At 38.9% G+C, this 14,541-nt stretch overlaps 1 protein-coding gene across 2 annotated transcripts in view; it reads right to left on the bottom strand.

Moving 5' to 3' along the window:
* Nucleotides 1-14,541, bottom strand: part of LOC123306818 (Down syndrome cell adhesion molecule-like protein Dscam2) — a 128,049-nt gene that overhangs the window by 43,123 nt on the left and 70,385 nt on the right. For both annotated transcript variants that reach the window (XM_044888970.1, XM_044888971.1), the window contains exon 4: nt 9,944-10,210. In XM_044888970.1, coding sequence (XP_044744905.1) covers nt 9,944-10,210 — 267 coding nt within the window. The remainder of the gene's footprint in view (nt 1-9,943; nt 10,211-14,541) is intronic.

Here is a 14,541-nt window from a genome sequence, read left to right as displayed (position 1 = left end):
AGAGACCTTGCAGGTTCGCTGTAATAAATGTATCCAATTAAGAGGAGAATATGTTGAGTAATAAAATATTTTGACATTGAAATTTTGTTTGGCTCTATTGTAGGCTAATGCCCGTTTGCACCGTTTCGCTGGTAACCATGGTTAAACTAATCGACGTTTAATATTTAAACGTTGCTTAGCGGTTGACGGTTTGCACCGTGGAATCATAATCGTTGTTTACTTTAATCATCGATAGGTTTGGCAACACCACTCACAGCATAAAAAATTCAAAATTTCAGCCAAGCACATCATAGAAGATAAATTAAAAAGAAAAAGAAGTCGAGGTTTTCTGACTAAACTTCTGTTGTCAAGGTGGGAAATTTGAACATTTCTTTTGGAGTTTCGGTGTTGTGTTTTGAATATTTGAAGTGCGAACATGGATAGCATCACACATCCTATTACTCGAGGAAAAAGAGCCTTCTTGTGAAAGGACTATTGAATTTGCACTATATCCTCATCTTTGCTCATTGTAATGAATTCGGAATATAATTTACCAATTGCTAATGAACTTGCAGCAATAATTCTTGATACTTTCGATACATCTACATTTATGAAATTATCAACAGAAGCCAACTGACCAGCACTAGCATAAAACCGCAATGTAGGTAGCAATTGATTTATTGAGTCAACAATATTATTCCTGAAATATCTATATATGTATAATATAACTAATTATTGAATTCCAAATCATTCTCCATATATGGCAAAAAAATAACACGGTTTCTTTCGTTGAACGAAATCTCCTGAAAAAAGTGAGGTCCATTCTTTCGAAATAATTTCTTCTACGGGGAAAACATCTGGGAAATCCAAATTCGATATTGCCAAGTGCATCAAGATCATCATCAAGTAATATCTCATCTTCCAAATCATCCATTATTAATTCGAATTTTATATCAACACAAATAGAAAACACAGTTGTCAATCGAATTTGAAGTATTACTTCAATCAATGTTTTAATCGAGCTTTAATCGAGCAAATTTCTGCGATTAGTTTAAACAACGTTTAAGGGCCTTTAAAATCAACGTTTAGGAACGGTGCAACCCGGTTAAGGAATTAAACGTTGTTTAAGAATATAATCGTTGTTTAGACAAACGGTGCAAACGGCCATAAGAATTTTCCAATATATCCTCGTATGTCTTTCTATAAAATAGAAAATTTCATGCTAGTATAATATTGCTCAGTCTCTATGTCTATGGTCGTTTTATAGGCTATAAAATTTTGGCAGTTGACGTTCTATCATGGAAAAATCATTCAAAAATTCCACAAATTCCTAGTGAACAAATGTTCTCGATATGGTATACAGCAATTTTACACCAGACCACAATCTAGCTTCTCCTGTGGCATCGAATGATTAAAATGAAAAAAAAAACAACCTTGCGTCTGAACCATACGCGTCCGTGTACGTGAACGACCAATCGGGGTTAAAGTTTCGTGCTGTGAATTTGTTGACGCGCATCAAGCTTGCCTGAGAGCAATTTACGTCGTGTATGCTTGCACACGCTCGATTTTGCTAATGATGTTTTGAAACGCCGCGGCATCGATTTACATTTCTCTCTGGAACGTATTTGGGGCAGAATGCAGCAAGGGGTCTCGAATTATCTCATCATTTCACCGATTGACGGCGGGTTTGATGAGATGATGGCTGGTGGAAATCAGAGATGTCGAATTATTCGGGGGGTAGGGGAGTTGATGATCGAGGCAGGCAAGAGCTGAGCAAATATGTTTATGGAATTGGATTGAATTTGTCCTGGGTCGAGGGCAGAGCTGTTTAACATCCAGTGGGTGCTCCGGGAGGTCAGTTGTACTAGGTTTATCCTATTTGTGAATGTTTTAGTACACTGGCAACACATCAGATGGAAGTGTAGGCGGCTCTCAGCTTCCTTGATCATCTTCCATATGGCTAAACTGAAGATCTGTAGCCCTGGGAAGTGAACCCTCTATTTTACTGACCCAGACACTGTCTGTTCAGGTATGGGCTCAGGAGTGTATTAAAATGAACCTTGAAGGGGTGCATATCTATATAGGACAGCCAGGCCACGCTGGGGTCCCTGATATCACACTGCCAGAGATCTCTGCTGACATGGGAGTACCGTAATACTATAAAGCAACTGGCCAGTGATAACAAAGTGACTCTACGATGGGTACCAGGGCCTTGTGGTGTTGAAGGAAATGAGAAAGCCGATGAACTTGGAAAAAAGGCATCAAGGTTAACATACCTGCTTGTCCTGGGCCTTTTTGTGAGCTTGGAAAAAACCAACATAAAGCAGCAACAATGGGAGTTGAACAACAGAGGAACCCTTTGGTGAAACACTCCTGGACCTACCCAGTCACAGAAATTCGTGATGATTTCACTGGCCTATACCAGAAAGCTGCTGAAGCTGTCACGAGCTGAGCTTCGGGTGATGGTGGGACTGCTGACAGGGAACTACACCCCTACATGGACTCCGATCTTCGTATTGATCTCTAGACTAGCTCCAGTTTCGAGTTTTAAGTTCTACTCTTTGCTAGACATAACAATCCGATAATCTTGGTAAAGGTAAAAAAATAACTCCTTCAAGAAGCGAGGCAAATTTGTGAGCTATCTGTTGTACAGAATCTGGAACATTTCCGGAGAGATAGTGCCCAGGGGCGCGCCTCAAAGTCTGGAAATAATTAGAAAGTTTCGACAGGCGATTTCGACGAAAAAAGTTCATCCCATGCAAAGTTTACTCTCGTTCTGCGAACTCTGGAACAGGACTCCGCTACTACTCGTCTTCCTTTATCGCGTCAAACTTTCCAATGTTCATAAGCCAGGGACGGAATCCGTTCCAGAGATTAATTGCACTTGGCAGATTAGATAATAAAAATTAATTGCTTTCTCTGGTCGGGTTCCGTCTCAGTCAGTCAACCGTTGGTTTTTTGGAGGCAGCTGACGGCCTTCGAGCGATTCCTATTGTTAACGGATTTATCTCCTCAATTAGCAGAAATTTTCAAAGAGTTCGAGTCCTCTACAGATATATTTCTCTGGTCGAGACGTGTACAAATAACAGAGATTGGTTATTCAAGTAATAAGCATTCTTTTAATGCAGATAGGTGTAGTTGAAGAGATCTGAGCTTTGATACATGACTGCGTTTACAGGGTGAGTCTTTGACTCGTACAAATATTTCAACAAAAGATTTTTGAGGTCAAAAAACACTTTTTTTCCTTTACCATTTTTTCCGAATGGGCTCGGTTTAAAAGATACTGGGTGTTGAAAAACCATAAAAAATGTTATTTTTAGTTCTATCTCACAACAGTTTTATCGAAAGAGATGAATTTCGGAATATAGTTTTTCATTTATTCGATTACAAGATATCACACACGTTTTCCAGTTTTCTCATTATGTCTATTACGTACCATAAAAATACCAAAAAGTAATCTCCGGTTATTGTTCTACCCTTATCCAAAAAGTCAATCCTGAAAACTCCATGGCGATCCCAAAAAACGTAAGCAAGAACTTTTGCAGCAGGTCTTGGAGAACCAAAGTGTCGCAATTCCATCGATTGTTGCTTTGTTTCTGGATCGTAGAAATGTACCCAAGTCTCATCCATAGTAACAATTCGGTTTAAGAAGTCCACATCGTTTTCAAATCGAGCACAGATCGAACGCGATGCTTCTACCCTGGCACGCTTTCGGTCAACTTCCAAACATTTGGGGATCCATTTTTCAGCACTTTTTCTCATGTCCAAATTGACGTGATATGATGAAAGCGTTCGTATGAAATATTCAGTGCTTCAGATATCCGTTTTAACCCAATTCGACGGTCTGATAAAATCATGTCATGAACTGCATCGATATTTTCGGGGACTGACACAGAAACTGGCCTTCCCGATCGGTCATCACCTACAATGGAAAATTTACCTCTTTTGAAGCCTGCAGTCCAATTTTTCACAATCGCATACGAAGGACATTGGTCACCAGAGGTATTGAGCATATCTTCGTAAATCTGCTTACCTCTTAACCCTTTTAAACAGAGGTACTTGATGATGGCTTAATACTCCAATTTTTCGATTTTTACAATTTCGGTGGACATCTTCATTCTTTCAATTTATAAATTATTATTAACTCTGTTTAACTTTTTTGACCTCAAACTTCACACTGACACTTCTAATGAGTTATTGTTCGTCGCTATGGAAACGCAATATGGAACTGGTCTAGGCTAACTAGATATAAATACATCCTCGTATTTCAGTAGGAATGTTAAAGGAGGAAAGCTCCAAGTTATTTGCCTTCCCATTGAAGTATGAAAAACGCCATCATTTCGTTGAATTGGTTGTCCTACAATGAAGATTCGTAATACCTCAACTTTAGGAAAGAATTCAGATTCAATTATCCAAAACAGACGTTAGGTGAATGAGAGGGATCTTCCACTTTTTACCCGAATAAACAGCAAGTGTACTGGAATCTTATGGTCTCTTAGGTCAACTAGAAGAGGACTCCCCCATTCCTGCAGATAATCCTTACGACCCGACATCCTGACAAGCGGTAACTAAACTGCCTCCCGAACTTCCAGCGATAGCAATTCGGCAAATTATACCGGTGAAGCGCCATCGAGAACGAATGGGATGGAAGTATCAAAACACTCGAGCGTCGAAGTTGTTACAGACTTTCGCGAAAGTTTTGTGGACACTGGGGCGTATCCGATTACCGGCCTCATCTGAAACAAAAACAGCCGGGCGTGAGGGCGTAGGCGGCCAAAACCAACACAATAAGGGCACTCCGACAACTGGGGCGTCAACCGGTCGCTTTAACCGTTGCAAACGCAGCGTCAGAAAAGTGAGCGAGGTGTGAAATCTGCCAGAGTGAACCTGTCGAAGTTCTTCATGCGAATTTGAAGTTTAAGAAATGAATAGGGTGAAGCTGAATATTCCTGGAGGCACTGTTGCATAATATCAAGGAAGATTTTTTTAACGGAAGCGATCTACGGAAATTGGACGAGAGAAGAGGTACCATCCGATATTATATCTTGATTTCAAGGATTTTTAAGCCTCCAGACTTCACCAGATAGAATCTCAATTGTGTAAATTTCTCTTTGTTGACGCTCTCAAGCAGTCTTGCTCACTGTTGCCATTTCTGGTAGGTTGAAACTATATGTAGATACCTAACTTAATACAAGGATGTATTGATATCTAGTTAGCCTAGACCAGTTCCATGCATAAAAAAATATTGCGTTACCATAGCAACGAGCAATAACTCATTAGAAGTGTCAGTGTGAAGTTTGAGGTCAACAAAGTAAACCAGAGTTACGCAATAAATTAAAAGAAAGAAGATGTCCTCCGAAATTGGGAAAATCGAAAAATTGGAGTATCGAGCTATCATCAAGTATCTGTATTTAAAAGGGTTAAGAGGTAAGCAGATTTTCGCAGACATGCTTAATACCCATGGTTATCAATGTCCTTCGTATGCGACCGTGAAAAATTGGACTGCAAACTTCAAAAGAGGTAAATTTTCCATTGAAGTTGATGACCGATCAGGAAGGCCAGTTTCTGTGTCAGTCCCCTAAAATATCGAGGCAGTTCATGACATGATTTTATCAAACCGTCGAGTTGGGCTAAAACGGATTTCTGAAGCACTGAATATTTAATACGAACGCGTTTATCATATAGTTCACGTCAATTTGGACATGAGAAAACTTGCTGCAAAAAGGATCCCCAAATGTTTGAATGTTGACCAAAAGCGTGCAAGGGTAGAAGCATCGCGTTCGATCTGTGCTCGATTTGAAAACGATGTAGACTTCTTAAACCGAATTGTTACTATGGATGAGACTTGGGTACATTTCTACGATCCAGAAACAAAGCAACAATCGATGGAATGGCGACACTCTGGTTCTCCAAGAATTAAGAAGTTTCGTTTCCAAAAATCTACTGGAAAAGTTCTTGCTTCAGTTGTTTTGGGATTGCCATGGAGTTATCATGATTGATTTTTTGGATAAGGGTAGAACAATAACCGGAGATCACCATCCGAAATTACTGACCAATCTACGGGAAAAAATTAGAGAGAAAAGACGCGGAAAGCTATCCAAAGATGTTTTGTTTTTGCAGGACAACGCCCCTGCTCACAAATCTCAGGTTGCCATGCAAGAAATTTGTGATTTAGGGGTTGAATGATTAAAAACCACCCTTATTCACCAGATTTGGCTCCATCCGACTATCATCTCTTTCCTCAACTGAAAAAAAGTTTTAAGAGGTCGTAAATTTTCTTCCAACGAGGAGGTAATAAACGCTGTGGAGGTCTGGTTTGCAGAGCAAGTAGAATAAAGGTTTAGAGACGTTGCAGATTCGATGTAATGAATGTATCCAATTGAGAGGAGAATATGTTGTGTAATAAAATATTTTGACATTGAAATTTTGTTTGGTTTTATAGGAGGCTAAGAATTTTTCAATCTATTCTCGTATAAAATCGTTTTGTTATTTTCCCATATACAACATTGGTAAATGAGCGGAAGCTAGGAGTAGATGGAGGACACTGAGCTGGGCCTGAATAACCTATGTTTAAAGGTTATCCCTCTGTTTATAATTAAAATACAGCGTATTTGATCGGTTTTGTCAATTTCTTCAATTACCCTCAACTCTCGAACCACCTTATATATTTTGACGACATTTGGAAACGTTTTTTCTCCGCAACAACTAGTTCATTCAGACATAGTAACTGAATTTTTTCTAGGTCCGATCCATAAAGAATGAACACCAATTCGATAATAGTTTTCCATCTAGTCCACATTTGAAGAAAAATCCATCGCTTACGCCTTCAGGGATGATTATTTCCCAGTATAAAAATTGTACGTTGCAACAGTGAGGAAGCTCAACCTTGTTAAAGTAAAACAAGTTCAAAGAAGTGTTCGGGTCCGCCTCTTGAGCACGTTCCAACCTGACTGTCTTTCGGAAACCTTACTTGCCGCTAGGGTCGAAACACAAACGTATTCTGCATCTTTTCTCCGTCTAGAAAATAAGGTTTCATGTCTTCCCAGCCCATCTACGTACTTCCTAACGGAATCTAATGAGTTCGGCCTCTTCAACTTCTTTAATTTGTAAAATTTTCATCGCATTCCCCAATCTAATTTTTCATCAGGTCGCTGAAAGTTTCTTTTATATGAACTTTGGCGTTCCTCCCGAGTTCTGGGACATTTTTATTAGAACTCGGGTCCCTGCTGCTTTGAGATTGGTCCAATATTCCACCAACTTTTTCATATTCGTTAATTAGGATTCTTTTCTGCACATTGCGCGAATTAATTTGGGGAAATAGGTTATATGGAGTCTGTTTTTCATAACAGACTTTAGTTGATGACTAAGAGTTCACGCTGCATGTTGGATACAATACTTCTAGGTACAGAATTCTTGTTACCTTCATACGACGTGAAGAAAACTCCAGATACTCAATAAGTCTCCGATTTGACACATACTGTATGGATTTAAAAGGACCATATGATTTCTATAGGTAGAAAGGTTGAAGGTCTGACCTTCAAACAGTACTTCCTTCATTCATCACATCGGCTGTCGATGTTGAAGCATGTGGCATGTTGGTATGAATTTATCTTTTTTGGTCATCAAATTTTATCCATCCTTAACCACCATTGATAAAATGATACAAAATACATTTATTTTATGCCTGGGAATCCACATTTCCCAGGTTCCAATCGTAGTGTTCACCTGCTGCATTCCATATGAAAGCCAAATTCTTGGATTCTCAACGATTTTTAATGAATTGAAATTATGTGTGGAATCGTTTTCAATCTAGCGCAAGATCTGCTTGCATTCGGTAAGAAACTTCCACCACCAGTAGATTTTTCTGGCCAATTAAAAAATTCCATCTTCCTCCTTCTTTCCAAGATGAAAAATATCTCAAATCGTTCTTTGTTTCGAAGAAATTAAACCATAGCGTATTGCTCTGAAACAACCCAAGAAATTCTATATCTCCGCGTGTAATTCAGGAGAATTCTATTTACGGCAACAGTACAGAATCCTCATAAAGGTTTAGCAATTAAACTATAGGAACGGATACCGAATACACCTACTCCTATCTCAATAGAATCTAGTTAACTCATGAATAACGTGACCATTTATTTTCTGACTCAAAACGGGACAATGGTTTATTTGGGTCAATATATATGTATATATAACAGGTATTCAATGAAACTTTTTTTTATTTACTCACAGAAAATAAACTATCAGGTATTCCAAATAAAAACATTTCCCAAATGTTTATTTGTATTTATATTTATCAGGGGAACAAATTTCCTTCAATACTGCTTGTGATGATTTCGTAAAAGTGGAACTCTTGGCACGTTTTGTCTATATTCACCTTAGTTATCAACATCGTCTTCAGAACTGGAATTTGCTTAGAGACTAGACTCCCTTTCCTAATCTGAGGGAATTTGTAACTGGGTCCACAATTGGTTCATCATAGAAAATACCCTTTTTACTGGGGAATTGGTAGCCGGCAAACATAAAATATATTCAATTAATATACTAAAGTTTTCATGCCGAAGATTGTTGGTGTGAAATTGTTTGGATACTTCCACCCAACGAGTTTCCGTGGAAACATTTAAATTGCTCCATTCGATTATTTTTTGCTCTGTGATGTACATAGTACGAGATAAATGAAAATCCGTCAAATACTTCTGAATCTTCATGAGAGTCAATATATTTCTTTTCAATTAATATAATAATTATTATATATTAATATAATAATTTTCTTAAATCTACCCAATAAAATATTTCCATTTCTTTGGTAAGGAAACAAGTCTACTGCTCCAGATATTTACCGGCACCTCTTTAATTTTAGCGCGGTTTTCGAAAACGGGACAATTTTGCGTCCCGAAGTTCAGTTCGGGGACACCGGGACAAGCAATCAAAAAAAGGGACAGTCCCGTTCAAAACGGGACGTCTGGTCACGTTACTCATGAAACCAAAACTTCAACTGTGCTACTACAAACAACGTTTCCGTATCCCTGGAGGAATAATTTGATATACGACTATGGAAGAGCTCTTCGTGGTCTGTATCGATTAACAATGATAAATTATATAATTATATATAATACTGAATTTCAGGCCAGCATATTTGTAATTAAGCGCTCATTTTGGATGAAACCCACACTAGGGGAAGAAATTAAGACCGGTTTTCTAATCAAATTAAGTGTTTTTTGAAGCTTCCTTCAGTGCCATTTTTAGTGGGACTTGCGGCTGGTCCCATCATCAAACTTGAAGTACACTTGATCTTAAAGCTTTCATTATTTCTGCCAAAAATAACACAAAAGGAAGCTGGACGTTAGTGGTACTAAAGGAAGCTTTATAATCAAAGGGATTAATTTTTTTTTGAGTTCCGCAAATCCTCCAAAAACCTTCGAGAGCCAGAAATACTTGTTAAGCTAATGGATGAAATCGGAAATATCCATTCTACAATGGACGTTCAGATTATTGAAGTGCCAATACGAGCTCTAACCGGAGCAAAACCATGAAAAATTCATCCTCGAACTGCAAGACACGACAGTGGAAATGGAACAAGCGAGACGTGTGTTGTACGTTGTAAAATAATCATTAACAGCCCAATAAAATTGGGGGCGGTGGGACACGCGTGCATTTTATAGTTTTCTCCGACTTTGACCAGGGACTGTCAGCTTATACGAGGGCCGTTATCCAGGTTTATTCATTCTCTCCATTCGGACTTCAAAAATGCTGTAGTGATTATTGAAGTCGGTAAACAAACTCAGAAAACTGACAGAAATAAAATCGGACAGGAATTCTTTGGGAGCAAGTAGGGTTATTCATATCATACCACTGAAAAATTGATTTTTAATACCTTGATTCATCTTAAACAAATAACTTCTATCAAGAGCTACATACAGTGAATCGAGAATAGGACGATAAATGAAATGTTGACAATTCTTACCTGTCAGTCTGTTGACAGTCCTACACGCATAGTTCTTGTAACCATCCCCCGGTCCTGCATTGCTGATGTACAGGTCGCCATTGCTGAGCACGACATACTTGCCTCCGATGTCGGTGTTCGGGTAGATATTTATTGTCTCATCCTGCACCCAGGATGTTACCATTACGTATTCCGATACATAGTTCGGGATTTTACACTTCAGAACGGCCGTGTTTCCAGCTGTCACGTACTCGTCGTGGACTTGGACGTCGTATTTTTGCTTGACGACTGTAAAAGAAAGAAATTTGAAGGAGATCTGTAAGAAGATTCGTTTTTATATTGAACCAAAACAGCGGTTCACAAAGCAGTGGTCGCAACAACGTCATCTAAGACAAATGATGCACATCATATGGTTCCACAACGTTTCAAATGCAGAAGTCTTGCAGCGCGCGAGTTGTATAACAATTGGGACTCAAGTAACGAGGCCCGACTCAGCTGGAGCGGCCACATTCTAAGTATGCAAGACACAAGACTCCCCATAATAGCTCTGTATGGCGAATTCACAGAGCGAACTCGGAAACCAGGAGGTCAGTATAAGCGGTTTAAGGATATACTCTATCAATCCCTGAAATCAGTTAATGCCAATCATAACTGGGAACAACTAGCGTTAGAAAGATCACAGTGGAGGTCTTAGGTCCACAGTTGTAATGGAGAATCGAGAAGAATACAGAGGCGGCCAGACCTGGTTGGTGACTATTCATGCTCGGAGTGTGGAAGGATCTATAGGTCACGGTTGGGTCTCTTCAGTCACAGGAGGGCACACAGTTGTAAGCAGCCCTAAGAAATCGTAGGTTTGATCGCACCGATAGTTGAATGAATGAACCCTCAAAAAATTAACAATCCTTTAATGTCAGACTGTCTTTCAAAAGAATATTTTGAAGTCATTGAGATACTCTTTAGGAGTGGATGATGTTTTCGAAGTGTTATGGAAAACATGCTTTTTTTCGTAGGGTGTTATTCGAAACAGAATACGAAAAGCAATTAAATTCCTCAATGGTTCAGATTTCTTAGTTTGAGTCAAAAGGAAAACTACTGAAAAAATCGATTAAGTTGATGAGGAAGGTCTGAATCTAATCCCCTCATCTTTTTATTCTTCCGTTTCCAAAGCTGGAAAATTCAGCATATGGATTTTGAAGGCCTTGTTCACAGCGCACTAAAACAATAAAAGCAAATAGGAGATTCGCGTACTCCGAAGTGAACATCTTCGTTTCTTATTCATTTCCAAGCTCGCGCTTAGTGCGCTTCCTCCTTATCAAGATTTAAAACGACGATATCCCCCAAGGCAAGAAGTAATTTCCTCGAAAATATCAACAGGGGAGTCGCTTCTTTGTTTCAGCTTGAGTGCGTCGAGCAGCGAAAGCAATCGGATAGAAAATAGAGTGAGTCATTAGTCAGGAGTTATGTGGAGTGCAGAACGAAGAAATGGAGTGCTCACCACTCGAATTGGATGTAGAAAATGCATAGTTGAGTCGGGAGATTGTTACGTAGAGATGATCGGTTCACAATCTCCTCATTTGGAGCTGTTTATATTTCGCATCGCTATTGCTTTTTCCCGTCTAGACTAGAATCGGCGTGAGAGGAATTTGTCATGATTTATTCAGAGGGAATGAAGAAATAATGGTGGCTGACATTTCCACTCTCAGAATTCTGACATGCAAGTCAGAATTCTTACTTGTATCTCAGAGTTGCTCGTTAAAATTCGGAGAAGAGAGTCAGTATTCTGAGATGCAAGCCGAAACTTCGAGATGCAAGTCAAAATTCTGAGTTGCAAGTCGGAATTCTGAGGTACAAGCTAGAATTTTGAGTTTCAAGTTGTATTTCTGAGATACAAGGCAGGATTATAACTCGAAGATCAGTTGCAAGTAGGCACTTGAGATATAAGTCACAATTCTGACATGAAAGTCGTATTCTTACTTGTTTCATCAGAGTTGCTTGTTGAAATTCTGAGAAGAGAGTGAGAATTCTGAGATGCAAGTCGAAACTCCGAAATGCAAGTCAGAAATCTAAGATACAAGTCATAATTCTGAGTTTCAAGTTTTATTTCTGAGATACAAGGTAGGATTCTGACTCGAAGGTCAGTTGCAAGAAGGCATTCTGAGATATAAGTCAGAATTTTGATATGCAAGTCAAAACTTCGAAATTCAAGTAAGAATTCTAAGATATAAGTCATAATTCTGAGTTGCAAGTCGGAATTCTGAGGGGTAAAAGTTAGAATTTTGACTTTAGAGTTGTATTTCCGAGATACAAGGCAGGATTCGACTAGAATGTCAGCTGCAAGTAGGCACTCTGAGATATAAGTCAGAATTCTGACATGAAAGTCGAATTCTTACTTGTAACTCAGAGTTGCTTGTTAAAATTCGGAGAAGAGAGTCAGAATTCTGAGATGCAAGCCGAAGCTCCGAGATGCAAGTAAGAATTCTAAGATACAAGTTTTAATTCTGAGTTGCAAGTCGGTGAGGGGTGGAAGTTAGAATTTTGAGGTTGAAGTTGCATTTCCGAGATGCAAGGCAGGGTTCTGAGTTGAAGGTGAGTTATAAGTAAGCACTCTGAGATATGGGTCACAATTCTGATATGCAGGTCGGAATTCTTACTTGTATCTGAGAGTTGCTTGTAAGAATTCTTAGAAGGTAGTCAGACTTCTGAGATGCAAGTGGGAATTTTGATTTGCAAGTCATATTTACGAGATACAAGTCAGTTGCAAGTAGGCACTCTGAGGTATGTCAGAATTCTGACATGCAAGTTGCAATTCTTAGACATATTTTAGAGTTGCTTGTTGGAATTCTGAGAAGGGAGTCAAATTTCTGAGATGCAAGTCAAAATTCCGAGATGCAAGTCAGAATACTGAGTTGAAAATCTTAATTCAGAGATACAGGTCAGAACACTGAGTCGGTATTCTAAGACACGAGTCATAACTCTGAGTTGCGAGTCGAAATTTTATATATAAATTGGGTTGCAAGTCATATTTCTGAGACATAAGGCAGGATTCTGACTTGGAGGTGAAGTTGGCACTCTGAGATTGAAGGAATTCTGAGTTGTAAGAATTATTTCTGGGATGCAAAGCAAAATACCAACTTGCAGGTCGAATCTCTGAGATCCAGAAGAGAATTCAGAGTTGCAAGTGGTAATTCTGAGATGCGAGACATAATGTGAAAATACTGTGAAATACTGCATTGTTTTGTTCTCAAACATGGTCCTTAGGTTAATTTCATAGGCAGAATGCAGTCATGTGTACAAAAAAACGTCGTTCTTCTCATCTGTGGATGTGGAAAGGAGAACATCTTGAAAAATAATTGAGAAATAAGAGTGGGACGTGTCTGAATCGATGAAACCTGTTAATCCATCTCATCCCTGTCCATGTAAGATGGATAATCATTACCAACCAATTCTCCTTCGGCTTAATCAGGAGAATAAACGACTTCGCTGACGAGGCCCGAACATCATCAATTTGAATTAGTCCAGCAATACACGATTATCCGAGATAAAAACAAGGATAAAACCTGAGATGTGCTCAGAATGCGAATTCAATTCCCTAAAAGCTTCTTGGGGAGGAGGAGCAGCACAGGGAAGCCACTAGACAGAATAACAATCGGCCCTACATCCGGCGGTATAATGGAATAAAGGTTAACTGGAATTAAATTTCATCTTTCACTGTCTTGGACGGACAGGGCGGAAGTTTTTCTTATTTTCTCTGAATGAACCGGAGGCTGTGAGGATTTTTCGTGGAGAAATTAATAATTAGCCTCGCGCCTGTCAGTTTGGTCTTTGCTCGCTTTGCTCACAGGGATTAATCCTGTTGATGTGCAGGAGTGAAATGCAAATTGGCAGAGAAAAAAATATTTTTCATATAGGTTCTGTTCCATATCGTTTCATCCCGTTCAGGGCAAGGCTTTATCAACCTTGAAGTCGTTCTTGACAAACGTCAATTTTGACACAGGTATACAAAAAAAAATGATTATTTTGCTTTCTACGTCATTTTGTGCATACATATCCTTTCTCCCATCATGTCCATAAGAATCCTGTTGTCCCGTTGTTAGTCTGATACTCCTCTTCACTCCCTCAATTTTTCGTTCGCCCAAGACTCTCAAAGGAATATCTTGTCCATGAAAATCCTTTCTTGTTACTATCAAGTTCCGGAGAATTCTGAGCTTCTGATAAGTGGATAGTCCAATAAGTGCTCTGGAAACTTTGACGAAACTAATTTCAAACCAATCGAAGTCTGGATTGAAGTTGCGTCCATATGAGATTCCGCTCTAGATATCAATAATTTCCAACCGAAACTTTCCAACATAGATCGGCCCAATTGAATGTTGAAGAAAGTCAAGATGAAATCTTCTGGATGCATCGATATGAAACTTGTTCATACGGAATAAAATATAGATACAGGTTTCTATTGATTATACGTTTTCTCTTATCTGAAAGTTTAGAAGAAATCACACATTTTTTAATTCCTAGTTGAAGGAGCAGCACATTTGTGTCATAATCAATCTGAAAAATCCTCAAAAAATGATTTCGGGATACCAAAAATAATCAGCCTACCCAAACTAATGAAACATTTCTAG

Source organism: Coccinella septempunctata, chromosome 2 (genome assembly GCF_907165205.1).
Source record: "Coccinella septempunctata chromosome 2, icCocSept1.1, whole genome shotgun sequence".
NCBI classification, from domain to species: Eukaryota; Metazoa; Arthropoda; class Insecta; order Coleoptera; family Coccinellidae; genus Coccinella; species Coccinella septempunctata.
Note: the sequence above shows the minus strand (reverse complement) of the source record. Positions and strands in the feature narration are given on the sequence as shown.